Source organism: Hyaena hyaena, unplaced genomic scaffold (genome assembly GCF_003009895.1).
Source record: "Hyaena hyaena isolate Hyena2069 unplaced genomic scaffold, ASM300989v1 scaffold_565, whole genome shotgun sequence".
Lineage (NCBI taxonomy): Eukaryota > Metazoa > Chordata > Mammalia > Carnivora > Hyaenidae > Hyaena > Hyaena hyaena.
The window spans coordinates 573630-597160 of record NW_024081196.1 but is presented as its reverse complement, the minus strand read 5'-3'; the positions used below and the strand labels follow the sequence as shown (position 1 = coordinate 597160).

The 23531-nt window shown below is 34.0% G+C and overlaps 1 protein-coding gene across 3 annotated transcripts in view; it reads right to left on the bottom strand.

The window, feature by feature from the left end:
• The window catches only part of MON2 (MON2 homolog, regulator of endosome-to-Golgi trafficking), a 110377-nt gene that overhangs the window by 24289 nt on the left and 62557 nt on the right, over positions 1-23531 (bottom strand). For 2 of the 3 annotated variants that reach the window (XM_039256216.1, XM_039256218.1), the window contains 10 exons: positions 19936-20037; positions 18707-18817; positions 17095-17270; positions 14802-14964; positions 12869-13162; positions 10273-10471; positions 5962-6590; positions 1669-1812; positions 1086-1103; positions 674-802 (listed from right to left, as the gene is read on the bottom strand). In XM_039256216.1, coding sequence (XP_039112147.1) covers positions 674-802; positions 1086-1103; positions 1669-1812; positions 5962-6590; positions 10273-10471; positions 12869-13162; positions 14802-14964; positions 17095-17270; positions 18707-18817; positions 19936-20037 — 1965 coding nt within the window. The remainder of the gene's footprint in view (positions 1-673; positions 803-1085; positions 1104-1668; positions 1813-5961; positions 6591-10272; positions 10472-12868; positions 13163-14801; positions 14965-17094; positions 17271-18706; positions 18818-19935; positions 20038-23531) is intronic. The other variant, XM_039256217.1, reaches the window with a different exon arrangement.

Genomic DNA, 23531 nt, shown 5'->3' with positions numbered 1-23531 from the left:
AGGGATTAATCATCTTCCAAGATACAGTTTATGAAGCTAAAAGGAAAATGAAAGAAAGCATCACCAACAAAGAAAGAGGGAAAGAGGAAAAGGAGGGACACAGAGAGAAGGATGACCTTTGGAACAGAGAAAGGCCTTCTCCTTGAGGGAAGACATTTTATATGAGGCCTGTAGAAGGCAAGGTTTAGGTGTATCCTTCAAAATACAGGAAAAAACAAGAAATTAACTTTGGAAGAATCAGACATAAACCACTAGAGATGAGTTTTTGCAAATGGTTGTCCATACACCAGGAAACTGGCTTAAAACAAAAGTATGCATGATCAATTAAGTTGATGGGTTGTGAACTTCTCTCTAAATGCTCATCAATCCTGAAGTATAAGAAACAGGATACTTCGTTATACTGTGGCAAAATTTAAGAAAGTGTAAAAAATCTAATGTATATTTACTTTAAAATACTTTTCATAAAAAAAAAGAACTTTTCATACTGTAGAAAAATGGCTTCCTAAATACTATTCGTGAACGTTGGAAAAAAGTGTCTATAAATAATAATACAGATATTTTCCATTTATTTCAATATATGATAATATGTCATTACCTATAATTTCAAGAATTTACTATAATTTCAATAACAGTGTTATCATCAAGTGAAAGTATAGAAATTAAAAAAAGATACCTTAATAATATTCTGGAGTACTTTCTCATTCACCACTGCTTTGTGACAGGCTGTTTTTTGGTATAAATCCACAACTACTTCTAAAGACCTTTCAGCAAACGGTACATAATTCAAGGCTACCCATTCCGCCTAAAAAGTAATATTTTCACATGGAGTTAAAAATAAATGAGATTAAATTATGTTGTTTTCAAAGAGAAACCTTCTTTGTCTTAAAGTTCAGTCCTTGGTTTTAGGTCAAGATTATCTTACATGCAAAGTTTGCAAAGAGATATGTACTTCATGAAAGAATAATTTTCAGCCAGGCAAAAATTAAAACGATCAGAAAAAGCAGAGAGCATTCTATCAAGTACTGGGAAGGATGTATTTTACTTGTTGCCAATAGGTTAGGACAATTTTAGGAAATTTAACTCACCGGTGCAAATAGTTGGATCTATTGTGATTCCATTGTGTTGCAAGACAAATAGAATGAGAAAAGTTAATACACATTAAAACTACTTTTCGGACCACGTATAATTATTTTATGTTGAGTGCATGCATTCAGAAATGTACTTTTCCTCTAAACCAAAATTTGCCACCTATGGCTATAAAAATCTTTTAGATAAAATCCAACTACATTTCACACCAGCAGTGGACAATTTACTTGGCACACACAGATTTCTTCATTTTGTATGGCAGATATTTAGACAAGATTAGGCTTTTGGGCTTAGAAGCCATTTTGTAATGGGGTGGGGCAGCCATGAAAAGAACTGTGAAGAAAAATGTAACATGAAAGGCCAAACTTTCTAGAGAACTACTTGGGAAAGGAAAGTCATAAGAAAAAAAAGGAACACAAAAAAGGTCTTCCAAACAGTGTTTCTTTTCAGTTTAAACTGTTGACAGACATATGAAAGTTTATTTGTGAATGACAAATTTCTAAGATACTCAAAGTCCATCTTAAGTGGAACTGTTACAAGCCATGTAATCTTACAGAGAAAATATAATTTAGAGTAAATTACCTGATTATATTTTGCATTTGCAATGTGCTTTGTTTCCAGCTGTCCATACTGTGGAGGTTTACAGGAAAATTCCACAAATGCCAGTAACTGGTCAAATATAGCTGGATACATTATCTGCATGTTTTCTGGCCCTACACAGATGGCCTATAAAAGCAAAATATGAACAGTAGAATGCATAATCTAAACTCCAGTAAATTCTTCACTGTATGTGCATTTAACCAAAGAATCTGATAGACTGTCCTATTTTATTTAAGTATTATACAATCTTTTAAAAGCCCTGAAGGACAGAGCTATTACAAGCTATTTTAAGCTACTGAATAAAATGTAGGGTAAAAGTGTTAATCAGTTAAAAAACGCTTTTTAATAAAAAGTGTGATTTCTTATTTAACAGACTAGAAAAAGAGCAAGCACTCGAAGAGGAGTCCCAGGCAGTCCTGAGATTCCACAGTCCAATCATCCGTTCAGTAATACAGCCATCAGATCGTCAAGAACGCTTCACTGACCAAGATGATATTGACTGATACTGACTTCTATTTAAGTGGTGGCATCAGTTCAGTGAAATGACAGCTTATTTCTGCACTATCCTTAGTCTTCTAACTTTAACAAATAATCATGTATATCATCATTGGGAAAATGTCATGTGTGAAAATTTGTTTCTAAAAGAAATATATATGTGAATTTTTTGACAGAGCAGTGTATATTTAATGTCTAATGTATGTGAATATACAGACTTGATTTAAAACAAAAGAATTTAAATATTTTAATAGAAACTAAACTTATTGCTGTAAATAATTTGATAAAACAGAATAAAATACATATCCTGACACAGCAGATTTTAATTACTTCAGACAGGATGAAAGTACTTAAAATGGGTTTTATATTTTCATTTTTTTCTAGCAACAAATCTCCTCTCGTCCTTTCACATATTCCTGTTTTAATGTTTTTTTCCTGTGTGAAAAATAATTAATGATAGTATTTATGTAGTATCTAAAATATGCTTGTGCTTTACAAAAAAAAGCATGATCATTCTGCACTTGAGTGCCCTCAAAATAGTAGATCAAAATTCAAAGCATTTCAAATTTTTCAGGAACTCCTTTAAAAAGATGTACAACATTTATGTTTTTCTGCAACCCATAGCTTTTTTGATCTGTCACATAATAGATTAATTTTACTTTCCCTCAGCGAAGATGTAGCCATTTAGTTATAACTGAAGTTTTAGAGGAAAGCATCTTGAAATATAAAATAGATAAGAAAAGTGCTGCCCATACTTAAGTTAGATCATCCTGTAATTACAATGTAAAAAAAAAAAAAGAATAAAGATATCTAATACTATCAGTATTTGGTTATTTTTCTCAGTAATAGTGAATAAAGAACTTGAATGGTACACAGCTTAAAAAAAATTCACTCTACTGACTGCTTCTGTTAAGTTTCATTTTCTTCTTTATTAAGCTCTTGCTGAGTCTTAATTCTCAGAAGTAAATAAGCAGTAATTACTGGGAAAAAGAAATAATTATCCTAAGTGGATTCTTAATTTTCAAAGACTAAAAAAAGGTAAATCCTGTGTGGTTACCTTAGAAAACTAACTATTACAGTTTCTCTGGAAATATCTTAGCACCAAACAATGACTTTAACTACACATTTTGATTTTCAGTGGCCAGTTCTAAAGAGAAAACATACTGTACTCTTACAGTTGATTTAATAAGCAATTCTGGGATCTTAAAATGCATAATATGGAATTGACATTTTTTAAAAGCAAACTCCATCTTAGAAAAAGTGGTTTTTCTTCAGTGTTCTTAAGTTTGTATATCAGGAAAAAAAACTATAATATGAGCCTAATAACAGATTTTCATTCAAAAGCAAAGAATCATTCAGCAGTCTGGACATTTCCTGTGAGTCCAGTTTGAAAACTGTATGTGAAAACAAGAACGGAAAATGAATATCCAACCTTTGTCATAGTTCAAGGTTTCTCTTACTAAGTCCTTGAACAATAATTCATTCAGTGCCTACTTATACAAAAACTTATTTTTGCCTCCTCTCCCCATATACTAAGATCTATGCCAGGAACTTGATGATGAAGACAGTAACAGCTAACATTTACTCAAGGTTTAACGGTGCCAAGCTGTAAATGCCTTACAAATCACATTTAATAAGAAAAAAAGTTAGAGATTTATTATTTTCACTTTATAGATTAGGCAGCTCATGAATAAAGAGATTGAGAACCTTGCCCCATGAAGTAGCAGGCAGGGCTTCGCTGCACACCTCCAGGGGCACCACTCACACAGAGTGGAGTACCACGCCAACAGTCTTGATGACAGAGGCAGACACAGTGTCCAGCCATCTGACTTTAGGAAGTTTAGCAATAAATAAGACAGAAACAGTCTCCTGGTCTCAGAACTTAGGGAAAACAGATAATCAAATTCTCGGGCCCTAAAATATCTTGGCCCCAAAAATCAAGTAACATACATAACTAAATCAATTTAGAAGGAACTAGTGATTGAAAAACCAAGATAAGACTGTGACCCTGTAGCCTTAAACTATGTAAGGGTAAATGTGAAACAAGAAATGAGTTTTTACAAAGGAAATGATCTTTAACCAATAAAATGTTTTGTTGGATAACTTATTAATTTAATGATAAAGTCCAAAAGCAAGTAAAGTTTGCTTATGAAAAATTTTTTCTGACACCTGTGGAGACAATATAGAAACACTTTACTGATAGGGAAATACGTTAATTTTTCCATTAGGAAATATTAAAGACACCATACGTTTGAATGGTATTCAAGTGTTATGAAATATCATTTAGATAATCATAGAAGTAACAAATAGCTAGAGTGAGAATTAATAATGCAAAACGACATCAGTTGATATAAATGAACAACAATACGGCTTCCTAAGTTTCAGAATGAAGGTATGTATCGTTTTCAAAGCCTGTAAAAGCTCAGAACAAATTCCTAGTAGTTGGAGTAAATGATTCTATTTGTTCTCTCATTGCTAAAGCAGGGCTTTTAAAAATAAAATTACATACTTTTTTTTCTTGAAAAGAATTTCGGAGGTTTGTTGTATCTTCCTTGTTTATAAAAACCTGGATCAAACATCTAAATGTGTGTTCCAGATTATGGACATCACATAAGGTCTGTGCTTTGCTATGCTTTGCTGACAGAATAACTTTTGAATTCCCTCCAGGGCACTGTATACATAACTTATGTGCATGGTCAATCAGTGGGAGAAAAGTAGGTACTAACAGGCTACATTTTTTTTTCCACTGAAAATAAAAACAGCTACTTTGATTTTAATTGTGGAAAACTGATAACCCGACAATAAATTTTTTAAATGTCAGGCCTCTTTAAATTTTAAGTTTCTACACAATGTGTTTCTCTGCACAGCACAACTAGGACTAGAGAGATAAAGGAACTACTGCACAGCTAGACTTCTTCCAGAGCCAATGAGGAGGTATTTTCGTGTAGCAGAAACCATTACTTTTACTGTGAACGTTTTCATCATTCCAGTGGGATATAATGCAATCAGCTAATTAGAAAACACGATTTGCCATACACAAATCTGATAATAAATGTATAATCAGAATCTAGTTGCTTTCTAACTTTGTTAGAGTGTCATAGCAACTTTGTTGCAGTTGTTGGCTTCTCGGTTGGCATTTTTCTGTTTAGCATTTTGGTTGTTGTGAATTGTACTAACAATTACCTTGATAGTTTAAAGAATTCTTTGATTCTCTGGTCTTGCCTGCTAATTGGAATTTGCGCAGTGATTTTTAGGTCTATTTGTTTTAACTTTTTCACAGTAACAAAACACACATAGATAAAATGTATCTTTTTAAAATTTCTGTGAAATACTTTTAAATTTCTTACTTCTTTTATAAGCTTCCAACAATTCCAAAGCTAAATTTAAGTACAATGAAAAAAATATAAATATATGTAATCCTATAGCTTATTAATTTTCTAATTATATAAGTACTTCCCTAAAGTAAAGCTTTTATTCAGAAAAGTATACCCTCTTGTGAAGAGTTACATGATTAAAACAAAATGTTGCTGAATAGAAATGAGAGGATACAGGGAGTTTCTGAAAAACTCTCAAAATAAACCTGAATTACCTTTTCAAATACATCAGAAAACCCTAAGTTTTTAAACTAACTGGATGTTTAAAATCTCAAATTTATCCAAAAGTATACATATACAACAATCTTGGTGATCCAGAATTTATCTCAAAAATATATAGCAAACTAAAAAACTTCCAAGAGAACCACACACATTATTGTTTAGAGAGCCACTAAAATTCTATTACCTTTTGGAGAACATCTAAAGCTGTAAGTACAGCTTCTTGTAAACTTGTCAAAACTGCTTCGGTGTAAGATGGAAGAATGAAAGGGGATGCGTCTGAACTTATTGGGACTGACACAGCACTGTGCAGTATGACTCCCAGCTTTTGCAAGTCATCCATGTTGAAACCAGATTTTATGTGCTGGTAAAGAGCTGGAAATATCTGAATTAAAGCGGTAAGGAAAGGCTGGCTGGGAATGAAAGTCAGTTTGTCAAAAGTAATAGGAGGCTTAGTGCTTTCTGATCCGATTCTATACCAGGTATTCCATGCAGCCCACCAGAGATTCAAATCTTCAAGCTCATCAGTAACTACGGGTGGCTCAGAGTTATTGTATCTTCCAAGTCTCTCTCCAATGGAGTCTGTTCTTACAAATGGTCTGCTCAGACCTGGGCCTGATATGGAACCTAGCAGGACAGGCACAGGTACATTAACCGCAGGTGGTGTCTCAGGCTTATCTGAGTCTCTGACAGGGGACACAATCTGTAAAATTTCCTGGAAGCTTTTCAGGGCAGCCAGAGATACTTCACTGTTTTTGCTGAGTGCTGCTGATTGTATATGGTCAAGAAGAACATCCCATGCTCTTGAAAAATCTCCTATATTAGGAAGACAAAAACAAAATCTATTAAAGTGATCAAAATTTCTGACTCTTGCAAACTTTAGAATCTGTTTGATTTTTCTGCTTAAATTCTTAGAAAACTAAAAAAATATGCTCAAGTACTAAGGTACAAACAACACACTGACAAAATCAATGAAACCTTGGGGTGCCCGAGTGGCTCAGTTGGTTAGGTGTCTGACTTCGGCTCGGGTCATGATCTCATGGCTCGTGAGTTCAAGCCATTAGACTCTGTGCTGACAGATCAGAGCCTGGAGCCTGCTATGGATTCTGTGTTTCCCTCTCTCTCTCTGCCCCTCCCCAACTTACACTCTGTTTCTCTCTCTCTCTCTCTCAAAAATAATAAACAATAAAAAAATCATTTTTTAACAAAGTCAATGAAACCCAAAAATCAAGTAAAAAATGTTCAGATCTAGGAACAAAGGGCACCAAGAAGAGGATGAATATTATCAATGTTTTGGTCTTAAAAACAAGACTCTATAGGGGCACCTGTATGGCTCTGTTGGTTGAGTGTCCAATTCTTGATTTAGGCTCAGGTCGATCCCAGGGTAGTGGGATCAAGCCTCAGGTCGTGGGATCGAGCCTCACATTGAGGACTCTGCAATGATCATGGAGCCTGCTTAAGATTCATTCTCTCTCTGCCCCTCTCCCTCACTTTACGTTATCTCTCTAAAATAAAAAAAGTTAAAAAATATTAAAAACAAAACTCTATAAATGTATGTACACACGTTTATACTATTTTCTAGTATTTCTGTCTAACAAGAACAGAATAAAAACTTAAGAGGATATAAACAAAAGCTTTTTAGTAACAACTTTGATTTATCCACCTATCTTTATTAATGATTAAGATAAGATGTTCTCACCTTTAAACATACTGGAAAAGTTATAACAGAATAATATGTATTTTTATAGGTCTAAATTTTTAAAATACACTATGCTACACTCATGAAATCTTAACTTCATACTTTTTCATATTTAAATAACTTATAGCTGCAGAATTCTTTTTATTTAGTTGCACAATTTTCTTAAACATTTCTTCCCAATTACAGTGAGTCACCAGGAGAAAATCCACCATAAAGAAGAGTGTCTTTTTACAAGGCATCTAAATCTGTCCCTCTTGTGTGAAAGTGAGCAGCAGAGCATGGGCTGAGTGAGTGGCAGTTGTTGGTTTCCTCTGATCAATCCAATCTCTTGTTCTAACTCCTATGACCAACTAAGCACATTTATATTGAAGCTCTTTATACCAAGATGTATTTTGTTTCTATGAAGCCCAGCAAAAATGACTTTGTCCCTAGAGCATTTAGCCCAATGGCTTTGTTAACAGAATAGCTTATTACCCACATACTTGCATTTAAATAACACAAAAATCAGAAGAATTGACATTTTACAAAGCAGGATGACATAAGCAGGCTATGAAATACATAAGTAATTAAGGTTTAAAGTCATTTCACAAAGGTTATAAATAACTAAAGTTTAAAAATTTTCCCCATATGTCTGAGGAAGCCATCAGTTAATAAAAAAGCTGGAAGTAGTTCTGGGATGAAACAATAGGTACTATTCTGCCAATATAGGACAAAAAATAACACTTGGCCAGTTATATGCCTCTTCCTCTCCACTTTTTTTAATTAAAAATTGAGGTATAATTTACATAAAATAAAAAACATATCTTTAAAGTTTATTTATTTTGAAAGAGTGCTTGCACGCAAATAGAGAAGGGGCAGAGAAAGAGGAAGAGAGAGAATCCCAAATAGGCTCTGCTCGTGGGACTTGATATCATGAACCATGAGACCATGACTTGAGCTGAAATCAGAATGGGGACTTAACCACATATTTAGAATATTCCATACCACCGGGGAAAACCCCTGCAATTGCTCTACTAAAATATTCTATGTCTAGGAAAAAGTACTCATTCTAAATGAGTAGGTCTAAGTATATATTGTTCATGGTTATGTTGAAAATATGAACCTTTTTCTAAAATAATATAAACCATTTTCCAATATTCAAATTATAAAAAATTATTAAAGCACACAAACTGCCTTTATTTTTAAAAAACTACATCTTTATCTATTAGGTTTTAGCTTTTATTATTTTTTTAATTTTTTATCTTAACATTTATTTATTTTTGAGAGACAGATGTGAGCAGGGAAGGCTGCAGAAAGAGAGGGAGACACAAAATCCGAATGAGACTCCAGGTTCTGAGCTGTCAGCACAGAGCCAGATACAGGGCTCAAATCCACAGACTGTGAGATCATGACCTGAGCCAAAGTTGGGTATTTAACCTACTGAACCACCTAGGTGCCCCATATTTTTAAAAAATTTTAATGTTTATTTTTGGAGAGAGAGACAGTGCGGGGGTGGGGTGTAGGAGGGGCAGAGAGAGAGGGAAACACAGAATCCGAAGCAGGCTCCAAGCTCCAAGCTGTCAGCACAGAGCCCGATGTGGGACTCAAACTCATGAACCATGAGATCATGACCTGAGCCAAAGTCAGACACTTAACCAACTGAGCCACCCAGGTGCCCCAGGTTTTAGCTTTTAAAATAAAGTAACTATCATGGAAGTATTTTTTTTTTTAAGTTTATTCTGATAGAGACAGCATGAGCAGGGGAGGGGAAAAGAGAGAGGGAGTGAGAGAGAATCCCAAGCAGGTTCTATATGTGGGGCTCAAATTCACAAACTGTGAGATCATGACCTGAGCCAAAATCAAGAATCTGATGTTTAACCATCTGAGCCATCCAGGTACCCTACCATGGAAGTATTAAAAATGATGCTTATTTTGTCAAAACACAGCAAATATATACTTAAGACTGGTACACTTCATTTTATGTAAATTTTATATGAAAATAAAAAACTAGGGTTTTTTAATATACATTAAACATTAAGCTCTAGGAGTACAAAATGATCAAACATTACAGACTGCTTTTGGGAAAAAATGAACATGAAGAACACACAAAACTGCTGATGCAAAAAAACAAATATGCTTACATTTTAACATAAACAGGAACAAAAAAGCCAAATGTAAAATAATAAATTGTAAAACCGTAATAGTATGTACAGCATGCTCATTTTTGTAAACCAGTATTTCTGTTCCATTCATTTTTCTCTACCACCCTCACAACTACCATCGAAACTGAAGGTACAAACTACACTGGGGCTTCTAAATACTACTGACATTTACACATTCTCTCTGCCTACAAAACTCTTCACATTTTGTCTTACCCTTGCTTGATGAACTTCTATTGACCATTCAGACCTCAGGTAAAATACTGCTTTCTTAGGGAAGCCTACTAGGACCTCATGGACCTGGTCAAGTAACGATTATAAGCTTACAAAGCACTGCTCCTCTGTAGCATTTGTCACTGTAGCAATTTTGCATTTATTTATTAATTATAGTTAATCCCTTATGCCCATGACAACAAAGCTGTTGTGTATTTTATTCATCATTGTATCCCCTAGAGGCTAGCCCATATTAGGTAAATTACACATTTTCTCAATGAAATAAATGAAAATGTGTAAACTTATGTACACACTACACATAAAGACTGGCATTAAGATTGATTAGTCTCGGGGGCACTGTATACAAATCTTTTTAAAATCCTCTACATTTGCCAAATTTCCTTTAAAGGAATTACTTGTATAACTAGATGGAAAAATGTATACATACCTAAAGGTTGCAGTAAATATCTTCTAGTGTTAAAGATTCTTGCTACTCCAGCCAATGTTAAAACCCATGTCTCTGCCCACTGCTTCTCTGCTGTGTCCCTTGAATGATGAATAAGAATATTGCCACCTCCAGACTCAATCTTTTCTTTGTCTGCAGTGGTAGAAGATTCCCGAACTCGGTCCAATAGATGAAAGAGAACCTGAATATTTATAAAAATGCATATAAAAATAACATAGCTTAAATAATAGCATAGCAATTAAGAACTGTCACAAGAAGAAAAAAAAAGAAACTGTCACAAGAAATTATACCTGACAGATCAACCCAGTATATTAAAAAATATTAATAGAAGTATTATATTAAGTTTATCCTTAAAATTTTGGAATATGAAAATTTTTAAACTTGATAGGATATTTTCTTTTTAAAATTTTTTTTTAATGTTTTATTTATTTCTAGGAGAGAGAGAGAGAGAGCGTGAGCAGGGGAGGGTCAGAGAGAGAGGGAGTCACAGACTGAAATAGGCTCCAGGCTCTGAGCTGGCAGTCAGTACAGAGCCCGACGTGGGGCTCGAACCCACGAACTGCGAGATCATGACCTAAGCGAAAGTCGGACTCTTAACCGACTAAGCCACCCAGGCACCCCTTGATAGGACATTTTCTAAGACTTGTTGAGTTATCAATAGAACATTATTCTATGGGGTAATATATAAGAAGGGACTGTAGCTAAGGAATTCAGTTTAGGCAAAAAACAGAATTATGGAAGACATCTAAACAGATGTTATAACTCAAGTTTTGGGACTAGATGAGGGTGCTTGAAAATATCAAGCAGGAAGTGTCTGGGACTTAGAGAATGTTTACATTTAAAGGGTAGATTCAGGGGAAGGAGTTGAAGAAAAAAATAAAATAAAAACTGAAAAGACAAGCAGAAGCATTCTGTGAAATAGAAGCCAAGGGAAGAGAAATTTCAAAGAGAAATTAGCCAACAGTATGAAATGCTACAAAAAAAAAAAAAGTAGGATAAGAACTAAACTTAGGGCAAACATTTTGGCAATCAGAAGACTACCTGTAGCCTTTGAACAATTTCTGTGGTTCTCAAAATATGATCTCAGAGCCAACAGCATTAGCATCGCTCAAGAAACTCACAGATATGCAAATTCTCAGGCCCACACAAGGGGAATCAAAAAAATTCACAAACTATGGGGTATGGGGGGATGGTGACTCAGCAGTCTATCCTTGAACAAGTCTTCAAGGTGATTCTGTTACATTAATGTTTAAGAGGCTATGAATTAGAATAATCTGGAAATCTCATTAAAGGTTCAAGAGAATGCAGGGGAAGTGAGGAAAGAAAAAAAAATCACTGAGAATTAGGCAGCAAGATGAACAATAAAGCTGTTTAAAAGGAAAATAGGAATCAGAGAAAATATCAGTTTGTTTTTTAAAATAATAGTAAGGGAGGTTAACGCATGTTTGTGATCTGAAGAAGATGAGCCAGTGGATGGAGATGAAACAGAATAGAGGGGAAGAAGAGATTTTCATTATTTTTGTTAGTGAATATACATGAATTTCTTAAATGTTTATTTACTGATTTTGAGAGAGAGATAGAGACAGCAAAAGAGAGAGAACATGAGCAGGGAGGGGCAGAGAGACATGGAGAGAGAATCCCAAGCAGGCTCCACACCACCTGTCCAGAGCCCAAAGCATAGCTACATTATTAATTTCTTAAGATGATATTCTGGAATCTTTTTTATTAAACTAAAGACAAATTGTTAAATACAATTAGGACTATGTTGCCTATTACCAAATTTAACTGATCTTGAAAACTTACAAAAGCAGTGTAAAGATGATGAACAGATTCTTATTTTATTTTTCAGGTTTTTCTTTTTAAGTTTATTTACTTTGAGACAGAGAGAGAGAGAAAAAACACACACATGAGCAGGGGAAGGGCAGAGAGAGTGGGAAAGTAAGGATTACAGGCAGGTTCTTGCTGTCAACACATAGCCCAACAAGGGGCTCGATCCAATGAACAGTGAGATCATGACCTGAGGCAAAATCAAGAGTCAGATGCTTACCCGACTAAGCCACCCAGGTGCCCCTGACCAGAATTTTATTAAAATGGAATAGAAAGAACCAAAAAGGAGAGCCTTTCAGCAAAGAGGAGATGCTCACTAATAAGCTATTAGTTATGTAAGAAAGTCTTAGAAAGAGGGTAAAAAAGAAAAATAAAAAATGGAACTGTATCTTTAATGAACATATGGAATTTACCAGTTAGAGGTTACTTCCGTTTGGTGGGTCTGCAAGTAAATTTCACTATTGTTGATATTCTTTTATTTATAAAATTCTCAGTTGATTACATTTGAATCATGTGGTTTTACCACTTGGGAAAACAGGGAGAAAAAAGGGACAGCCAAAGGCAGAAATCAGGGACCGATAATAAGAGATGAGGACAGAAAAAGAGAGAATAGGCTTTCAAGCAAAACATTTTGTCTGGTCAAAAGCACAAATGCAAGGAAATTCTTCTTTAAAAATTAATAGGAACAAATTTAATTGGAAAATTTTAAAATCTGTCTCAAATGCTAGTAACTCAGGCTAAAGTACAATACCTTCCAAACAACAGTGTGCCATGTCGAATGCTGTAATAAAGTTCCATGTGCACCAATGGTTGAAAACAGAGTTTGCCCTGCACTCTTCCTCACAGCAGGACGGGGGTCCACACAAAGTTCACCCAATTTTGCATAAAGACACAGCCACAAGCAATCAAACGGTGGTGCAGGGTGGAAGGGCCGATTTAAAACAACTCCTTTTTCTTCTGCCTGTTTTTGTTGTGCTGCTTCTTCTTTATTTAATTCTTTTTCAATAGTTTCCCCTCTTTGGAAAAAATAATCTGAAATATTCCACTAAAGAGCAAAGTATAAAAATACCATTTCACTCACAGATTTTATTTTAAACACATAAATAAATATTTAATACATGGCTGGTCGTTTTACCTTTCAGAATAAAACCTTAAAAAGTCACTTCAGAAATTCCTTCTCTAGAATAGATTTAAAAACATCTCTGTCACATGTCTCCATCTGATTTCAGGAGAATTTGGGGAAAGAATCTTGTGCTAACATTAATATTTTAAAATATTTTCATTATGAAACATTTCAAGAATATAAAAAAACACAGGGAAAATGTACCAATATATCAACGTACCCAAAACCTATTAACATTTTGGCATATTTACTTTGTGTATATATTTTATAAACTCTACTAGATAAAACCTTAAAAAAATTAACCATGATACCATTATGACACCAAAAAAATTAACAGTTCTTTAATATCACTTAATGACATTTTATAATTTCATAGAACAATTACTATATCCAAACCTATCTTATGACTTCATTCTCAACCACATTACAATGTATAAATCAGAATTACACAAATAATAAAAATGTAGAAAATCCTATGAACATAAATATAAAAGAGGTGACACCTAGCAGTAATATAATCAACACTGAATTAAATACTCTTTGGCAGGAATTCTATATGCCTGCTTATTTTCTTTCCTATGATTACATTTTTAAGAGTAACTTATCTAGCTTATGAGGGATATTTGACTTTCAAATTTTCTGGATCACAGAGGTGCCTGGGTGGCTCATTCGGCTAAAAGTGTCTGACTCTTCATTTCGGCTCAGGTCCTGATCTCATGGTTCATGAGTTCAAGTCCCACGTCAGGCTCCTTGCTAATAGTGCAGAGTCTGTTTGGGATTCTCTCTCTCCCTCTCTCTCTGCCCTCTCCTGCTAATGCTCTCACTCTCAAAATTACACTTAAAAAATATATATAAGTACATAAAAGCTTCAGTCACAAAATAAACTTTTAAAAGTCTAAATAATTGCCTTTAAATGAATTTATATTGGAAAGAGCTTTCTATTTGTTTATTTATGTAATATTAATAATATCTTAACTTAGATTTTATTTCTACATTCAAGGTGAGTAAAATGAGGCTCAAGAGGTCAATAATTAACCACTTAACAACAGGCACAGAAAATTAAAATACAAGTATATCTATTTCTACGGTCAAGGCTCTTTCACTAACGTATGTCTTCTAACAGCTAATAAAACAGAGTTGACCAACTATAGGACCATGTAAAGCCTCTTACTGGAGCTTTAATTACTAAATAAGTAGTACATAAAAATGGTGCTACTAAAACAATACTGAAAATCAATTAGTCCTTACATGAGAGTCAAATGAGTATTTCCCTTTTATGTACTAGTAATTGTTTACTAAATCCTCTTATGACAAATCTTTTAAAGTGAGATTTCAGCTCAATATATCAAAATTATTCCAAATATTCTGCTATTAATGCATTATTTCTTAAATTGTGTCATTTAATCCTTCATGCACAATAGAAGTTTAGTACTTAAATGTCATTTAAACAGCCAATTTTGCTTTTGCAAAAAAGCAAAAGCCTATTTGCTTAGCATTCACTCTCAATAGCCTAACAATTATTTCTTAAGTATATGATCACAAGAAAGGCAATAATACTTACCAATAAGCCTATTGAAGTTAAACTAATATTAAGTTCCTGGTTATGAAGTCCAAAGCTACCTGCAACATCTACAACAATCTGCAGGCACGTGCAAGGCATTGTTGGTAGAAAATCTGTCACAACCAACTGAAGACACTGGAATGCAGTTCTTATCAAGGATTCTCTGAAAACAAAAAAAAAAAAAAAAAGAAAAAGAAATATATATGCATGTATTTAAAAGAAATGTAAGTAAAAATATATACCTTATAATAATTTGAACCAAGTCAATTCTATTCTAAAATTTGAACAAGAGAGGTGCCTTGGTGGTTCAGTCAGTTAAGCATCAGATTCTTGATTTCAGCTCAGGCCATGATCTCAAGGTTCCTGAGTTCGAGCCCCAAGTGGACTCCTTGCTGACAGTGCAGTCTGCTGGGATTCCCTCTCTCCCTCTCTCTGCCCCTCCCTTGTTCATGTTCTCTCTCTCAAAATAAATAAACTTTAAAATTTGGACAAAAACATCTTCCCTAATATAGGTCACAGAGTATTTCAACATTTACATAAATGTAAAAGAGATACTCATACTTTAACAAATTAACAAATAAAATGAAGAATTTTATATCAACCTGCCAAACAAAAGTTAGACATTAACAAAGAAAGGAAATTGACTATAGCTACTTTTTTCACCACTATATCCCCAAATACACACTTAATGAAAAGGAGTTCCTCATTCTTTTATATCTATATCTCATTTAAAATTCTCCTTCTAGTCTGTAAAAGCAAATAGTATATTTTTAATTTCAGATGGAGAAAATAAGAAATATCTGACTTTAGGGGCACCTGGATGGTTCAGTCGTTGACCAACTTTGGCTCAGGTCATAATCTCACAGTTCACTGAGTAAAAGCCCCACATTGGGTTGCTGTTACCAGTGCAGAGCCCGCTTTGGATCCTCTGTCCCTCTCTCTCTGTCCTTCTCCTGCTTGTGCTTGCTTGCTCTCTCTCTCTCTCTCACAAAAATAAACTTTTTAAAAAAGAAGCATTTGACTTTTAGTATCTTACAACAACATCCTATTTTATAACTGCATTGTAGATTAGGAGAAAAAAATTTAGCTTGATTTAAGCTATGGTGGACCTCTTTCCACTTTTAATCATCTCAGTATTTTTTAGAATTTAAGGAAATTTATTACTACAAATAAATAAGAAAAATCAACTTTCCATAATAGATAGTCTCAAGCATCTCAATCATATAAAACTCCTCAACTAGTCACGGTATGAGTTCTGCTGCAGAATGAGACAAATATATCCAAACATCTGATAGACCTCTCCGCTGCAATGTTCTACTTTAAACAAGTCCATTTTGCTCTTCCTTCAGTACTTACTACTTAGTTAATACCACCACCATTCATTAAGCTGCCTAAGTCAGCAATGTGGGAGTCATTCCTCATTCTATTTCCTATTTCACCCTTTGCCCCTATAGTCAATCTGCTAAGTAGCTCAAATCCATCTCCTCCTTTCTATTTCTAGAGAGCACTACAGGCTCTCTCATTTCTCACCCACACCTCCAGGGTTATGGTGATAGATCTCAAATGCACATCACAATGTTTCTCTGATTAAAACTCCTAAATGCCTCTCAAATGTACTTAGGACAAATCCAAATACAGAGTTCATAAGAGCATATAAGGTCCCTCATAATTTTGGCTCTGTCCCACTCTAGGGACATAGGCTCCTCCCACTGGAACCCTATTCTTTGGAGCCTAACAGACTATTCTTATTAGGACCCTAACATAGACCTTGTTTCTCCTTTTCCATAAGATTCTACTTCTAGAGCAAGAGCTATGTATCTGTGTAATCAGAGAAACTAGCAATTACAGTATTGAGAATAAATACAGTAGGGACGGAATAAATGAGCAATAAATTTTTAAAAGTCACTTAAAAGCAAATTCTTAGATTTCCCAATATATGCGGAGAAGTCAAGTACTAGGTGTTAATTCACATCTTGCCACATATTTATTTTAATAATACAAAACCCAATTTTTGGATGTGTTACGAAATTTTTTAGCTTGGTGCATTTATCTTATGAACCTTATATTCTTGTACAAATGTCAAATAAACAGCAATTTTTCCATCCTTCCAAAACAAAGGTGAGCCTTAATAATTCACTCCAGCCACTGGAAGTAGGGTTAAAGAAAAAATGATTCTAGATCTTAGAGTTAAAACAGCAAGAGCATACATAAAAAATTACCACTCCTGCAAGATTTTAGGATGAATTCATTCTTTATCTCTATCTCTTTCTGGATGTTAGTTTGAAATACTTACCCTTGATCATTTCTGATTGCTCCCATGACTCCAAGCACTAATGGCCATCCAGGCCCAAGGCTGTCTCCCTGACTCTGAAGAATCTGCAACACACATTCTAATTGCTTAAGTCGGATATCTGGATGGTTAATACCGGACATTTCTTTTAAAGGGTTCAATAAAAGCAACTGTAGTCTCTGAAAAGAGGGCAGGAAACTAATTAGAAAGGAAAGCTCAAAAACAGAAAGGCTTTACTGTTACTTTTTAAATTTAAATTCACCTCCACTCAGACTGTAATAGTAAATAGAAACTTTTCTACTAAAACAAACACTGAGTATGATTTCTCTGAAAGTAATTATGAGAGGTTTATTTGTCATCTACTTTTAAATTAGGAGAAATAAAAATGAATCCTAAACATGTTAGATTTCAGGTTAAATGAAGTGACTCTGCATTAAAAAACACTACTTAAAGACCCATACAGAAATTAATCTCACTAAAGGAAAAATGTCTACATACATCTAACTATATTGGAAATATATCCCCAATTTCTAAAATTATCTTTCGTAATTTACTCTGATAATACATATCACATGTATTTAAATTTAAAATTCTTAATACTACTCAAAAGTGAGTAAGTATGGTAGACATTAACAAAGATGGCATCAAACTATTAGAATCCACTCAAGTAAAAACACCAGTCTTTTCCAGTCCTTTCAAGACCTGAAAGCAACTGCATTATTTTTACCTTTTTTCTCTTCAAGGATTCATTTATTTGGTTCACTGATTGAAAAAACATTTACATACATCATCTATGTATCAGGTATTACACTAATGTTCAGGATTTGGATAAGGATTTTCTTTAAAAAAAAAAAAACTTAAACTGTAATAGGAAAAAAATATGAAACCACTAAAATTTAAGCTCTATAAGAACATACATCTGTCTTGTTCATCATTCTATTCCAAGAGCTAAATCACTGGGTGGCACTTTGTATGTACTCAATAATTATGTATTGAGTAAATTTATAGAATACAATAGCCATCTTCATTCCCACTCAATCTTCAAACAATAGAACTTTGGTGCACTTTTAAAACACTGTATAAGAGATCTATAAATGATTACAGGAGTCAGGACAAAAGACTCAAGACAAAAATAAATTCGGGAAATACAAAGGAACTTCTAAAATTATTTAAAAACAAAAACCTATTTTATTGCACTTGTCTCTTTTCCCATTTGCTTTTCTACCCATGTACTGATAATTAGAGAAAAAAAACTAGAGACAGTTAAGGACTAAAGCAAGGAGGCTAAGAAAGTAGGACCTCAAAATAAAGCCTTAGCGATGCATGAACAGGGAAACTTCCACACTGGGAGACCAATTCTAAGTAATTTATCAGCTTTAATTCTGTGTCATTCACAAGAAGGTTTTCATAATTTTTAATAAATATAATCCTAAAAATCCAGACATTATCAATCTTCTGTAAGATATCCATGGCCTGCATATAAAATAGAATGTTATGCAATAAAACCTATTCTCAGAATATCATCCATTTGATAAGTTAAGAAACAAATTACATATAGGAGCAGTTGATCTTATATTAAAATTTTTTTTAAAAAAACAAGATAATTTTTTTTAACCTGGTTTTGTGAAAGTGGAGGATCATGGCTAAATGTTAATCCTGCTTTAATAAGTGAAGTTAAAGCTTCTGCTCCCCATTCTCTCATTCGAGAGTTTGGATGCTGGCAGACCTGAAGACAAAACATTGAACAAAAATTAAATATTTAATTTGTATATTTAAGCTACATATCACACATCAATTTGAGAAAAGAAAAATTTAAATACCACATTTTCTATTCTTTCACACTTTTAAAATTACATGAAATGTTCACCAATAAGGGCTAAATAAAAAAATATTATCTAAAATGGAAGTAAGCTTACCTTCTGTATAAGGGACAAAGGAAGCAATAGAGAGAAAGAAGATAAAAGATGAAACTCAACAAGTCACAGAAAAAAGGATTTCAAAAAAGTAAATTATGTCATCAGAATAAACAAAAGAAGCAAGCTGATACTAAGGTTCCTAATTAGGCCGACCCTCATAATCAAATACTATGCTAAGATTTTAAAAACTTATTTTTGTGGCATTTGATAACAATGTCCATGGTAAGAAAACTTGCACTTTTCCTCTATAAAAATCATAAAAGTAATCCCATAAAATGGAAAAAAAAAAAAAGTAAAAGCTTAATTGTTTCTCTTATGAAGAGTAATGCCTTTCCTAGCTTACTAAAATAATACAAAATGATTGCAGTAAACCTAAAGTTCACATAAACATGGATACCGACAGGACAGAAGCAACTGTTCCAAGAAGCAGCTAATTATTATCAGTCACTCCAGCTTGAACACAAGAGTATACAAATCTAGATGAAATTCCCTGGCACTATCTACAATTACTGATACCACAAAGGCTTTTCCCTCTACAGAAGAGCTATCACAGAATCACAGAAAATGGTTGTAAAGGAACAGTGCTTATAATGAACTCTCAACCCCAAATGCCTTGAAGTTTCAGAACTAGCTGAAACTGAGGTGGATCAAGAGACTGTAAGACAAGAAAGAGGTCCCAAGCTAACAGCTGAAGGAGACTTCAGAGATTTCACTGATGTGTCACCCATTTTCGTTTCAAAACAGCAACCTATTCCTTCACCAAGGCAATACTGTAAAACTTTAGTCCCTGATGAAATACACAGATATAAGGACAAAAAGAAAAAAGTTAATGCTGAAGTTTCATATGGATGTCCAGAATCCTTAGTTCAATGGGTATGTCTTTATTCTTAACAAAAAGTAAATACAGCATTTAAGAAAAAGAAGTTACCTCAAGTAGATGGCCAGTGAGAGGTCTCCAAAGAATTTCTATTCGGTGCATGTTAACTAGGCCAGTTTCTAACAATTTGGCAACAGCAAAAAGAGATGGTTCCTAGAGAGAAAACACACTTCATTTTGATATTATAAGAAAATTTTCGTAACTCAACTGTAAATAAAACTGACTATACTCTGAAAAGCATGACTATAATTAATATATAATTAGTACAAGTTATCAGTAATTGTTACAGAACCTTAGTTATCATGAGACAAGCCTTTCTGAAATGCACTCAAGTATCCAGGATAGCTTCTAATCAGAAATTTTGGTTGGGAAGAGAATACTTTAATGAGAAAGAAGTGAAAAACTCAAAATTATTCCAGACATACAGAATGGCTAGTCTTCTGACCAGAAGGAAAGATGCATTTTGCTATAGACTAAACTGTGTACCCTTTAAAATATCTATGCTGAACCTTACCCCCAAGGTGATGGTCTCTGGAGATAGGGCCTCTATGGGGTTAAGGTTAAATGAAGTCATGAGGTGAAACTCTGGTAAGACAGGATTAGTGTCTTTTTTTGTGTGTGCATGTGTGTGTGTGTTTATTTTTTTTTTTTTTTTTTTTTTTTTTTTTTTTTTTTTTACAAATAATTTATTGTCAAATTGGTTTCCATGTAACGCCCAGTGCTCATCCCCACAAGTGCCCTCCTCCATGTCCATCTCCCCCCTCCCCAAGACAGGATTAGTGTCTAAAAAGAAGAGACACCAGAGAGCTCCCTAGTGTGCTTTTGAGCACTCCTCCCCACCACGAGAAGACACAGTGAGAGGACAGCTATCTTTCAAGGCAAGAAAAGAGCCCTCACTAGAGAACCACCAGGCTGGCATCTTGATCTCAGACTTGAAGCCCAGGCTGATTAATATATATTCTTACTAGTGTAGTCTTCAAATGTCCAGGTTCTATGTGTGAATGTCGGGAAGTATGAGAAAATCCCCCCAAAAAGAAACAACAAGAGACCAGGGGAGAGAAGCATAAAGTCAGGAATAAGGCAGACACTGGGGCTGTCAGTTTAGGAAATAACAGAAAAAATACCAGAACAAACCCCTCTCCTCAGTTGCTGGCATTTCACCAATCAGAAAGGGAATCAGTATTGTTGTAAGACAAATTTGGCCAGGCTGTCCTTTGCTGCATGTAGTAATGTTATAGGCACCCTAAAAATTTGTGTGGTAGAAAAATGTATCACTGTAAAAACTGTACCATGATACAGTGGTAAAGACTGACACTTCTGTAGTTTTAACTGCCTAGGATCTCATTTCAACTCTACCACTTAATAGCTGTGTAACCTTGGATAAGTTACTACTTTCACTAATTTTTTAAAAATCTATAGAATGTGATAATATATACAGAAACAACCACATGTTAGTATCTGGCAGATTACTCCCCATAAATGTTGCCTAGTACAGCTTCCTCCTCCTTATTAATTAAAAACATTTTTTTAACATTCATTTATTTTTGAGACAGAGAGACAAAATGTGAGCAGGGGAGGGGCAGAGAGGTAGGGAGACACAGAATCTGAAATAGGCTCCAGGCTCTGAGCTGTCAGCACAGAGCGCAACACAGGGCTCAAACTCACAAACCATGAGATCATGACCTGAACCAAAGTCAGACGCTTAACCAAATGAGCCACCTAGGCACCCTATTTATTTATTTATTTGTTTACTTACTTACTTACTTATTTAAGTAGACTCCACACCCAGTGTGGGCCCTGAACTCACAAACCTGGGATCAAGAGTCAGATGCTCTACCAACTGAATCAACCACCCACCCCATCTTTCTGCTTATTCTAACCAGGAGGAACACAGAAATCGTGTGGCATTTAAAAGAATGTACAGATGTCTGCAACTCATAACCAAAGATTCTTATTCAGAAAGCCTAGAATGTATTCTCAGCATTTGCATTTTTAAAAAACTCCACAGCAGATTTTGATGCACACAAAAGTTAGAGCCACTAGTGAAGCGGTTAAGAATAAAGCTCTAGAATGAGACCTATGTGGGTTCAAATCCAAGTTCTAACAATTACTAAGTATGTGATCCCCGACAGATTACTTAAACTCTCTTATCTTCATATTTCATCTGCAAAAGGGGAAAACTACCACCAAACCTCAGGAGCTGTTCTAAATGATTAAATTAAATGATGTAAGTGCCTGGTATATAGTAAACTATGAAGAATATTTCCGTCATTGTTATACTGAGCTTGGTAATATGTCTGCACAAGTATCATCCACCACACCTTCTTGCAAGGAAGCATTTGCAAGCTTTACCATAAGCTTCTTCTCAATACATTAGCACAAACTCCTGAAATGAGGACCAAAAATGAGATGACTGCTCACTTTAAAACCACACTAAAGAACATCGATATATATACATCTTTAATCCCTAGAATATTTAACTCACTCAGAAGAGCTGATATTGATAAAGTTTTTGTAATAATGAAGAAAAATATAAAAGTTTCTACTTATTTTAACATCTGTATATTTACAATAATTTTTATAAAAAGCACAACTGAATAATAAACTGTTTTATGCCTCCATTTAAGCATTTTTTTTATACTTTTATAACATTACAACATTACTACATGCAGCAAAGGTCAGCCTGGCTATATTTGTCTAAAATTTTTATATTTTATATTTTTTATAACTTTTATTTGCATTCCACATTTACCACTTCACTTTATAATATTAAATCTTAAAATAGAGAAGTGAGAATCCATTCTCAGGATGGAGAACGGAGAATCAATCTCCATTCCAACGCATCATTTTCTCAACATTTGTTCCTTCTAAGCTTCCTTGAAATATCATACCTGCTCCAGTCACTCTCTTGAAACTGTATTCTTCCAGGATAATTATAAACATCAAATCCCTATTTTTTCTCAATTCTCATTGATCTTGACTTCTTGTAACATTTTTCTCTTTTGATTTCCATGAACCTGCCCTTTCCTATCTAAATTATACCATTCCTTCAATATTTACTTCTAATAACAAACTAACTCATCTCGATTAATCTTAATTCTTTTAGTAGAAATATGCATTTAAAAACATCTTCTACAAAAGGACACTAAAGATTCACAAAATGTGTCTCATATCACTTAATATCTATAACTGTTTATTTAGACTCTTATACTACTTAAACTGCCACTTAAACATGAGCCAAGTAGTTTACATGCTGTGAGAAAGTAAAAATCTTATAAATCCTTTATATTTCTTAGCACTATCACGTATATAGTACACATGCTGTGGTTACTGAGTTAATACGTAAATTCTCAAGACCTCACCACAGAAACCTGCTCAGATTTCATTAAGGAACGCTATTAAAAACATATTTGTGTGTTAATAATCTTAAAGATGTAGGATTATTAAAGATATCAAGAAATTTACTACTTTACTATATTTTATATTAACCTTGCCTTAATTTAAAGTATAATACATATTTTCAAACTCCTACATGTTTATGTAATACTCCATCTATGTGCTATAAAATATGAAACTTCCCCTTAATAAGACCTCACTGGTAAATCTTTAAATGAGTCCTACAGATGACGAGCCACAGTACAAAGCAT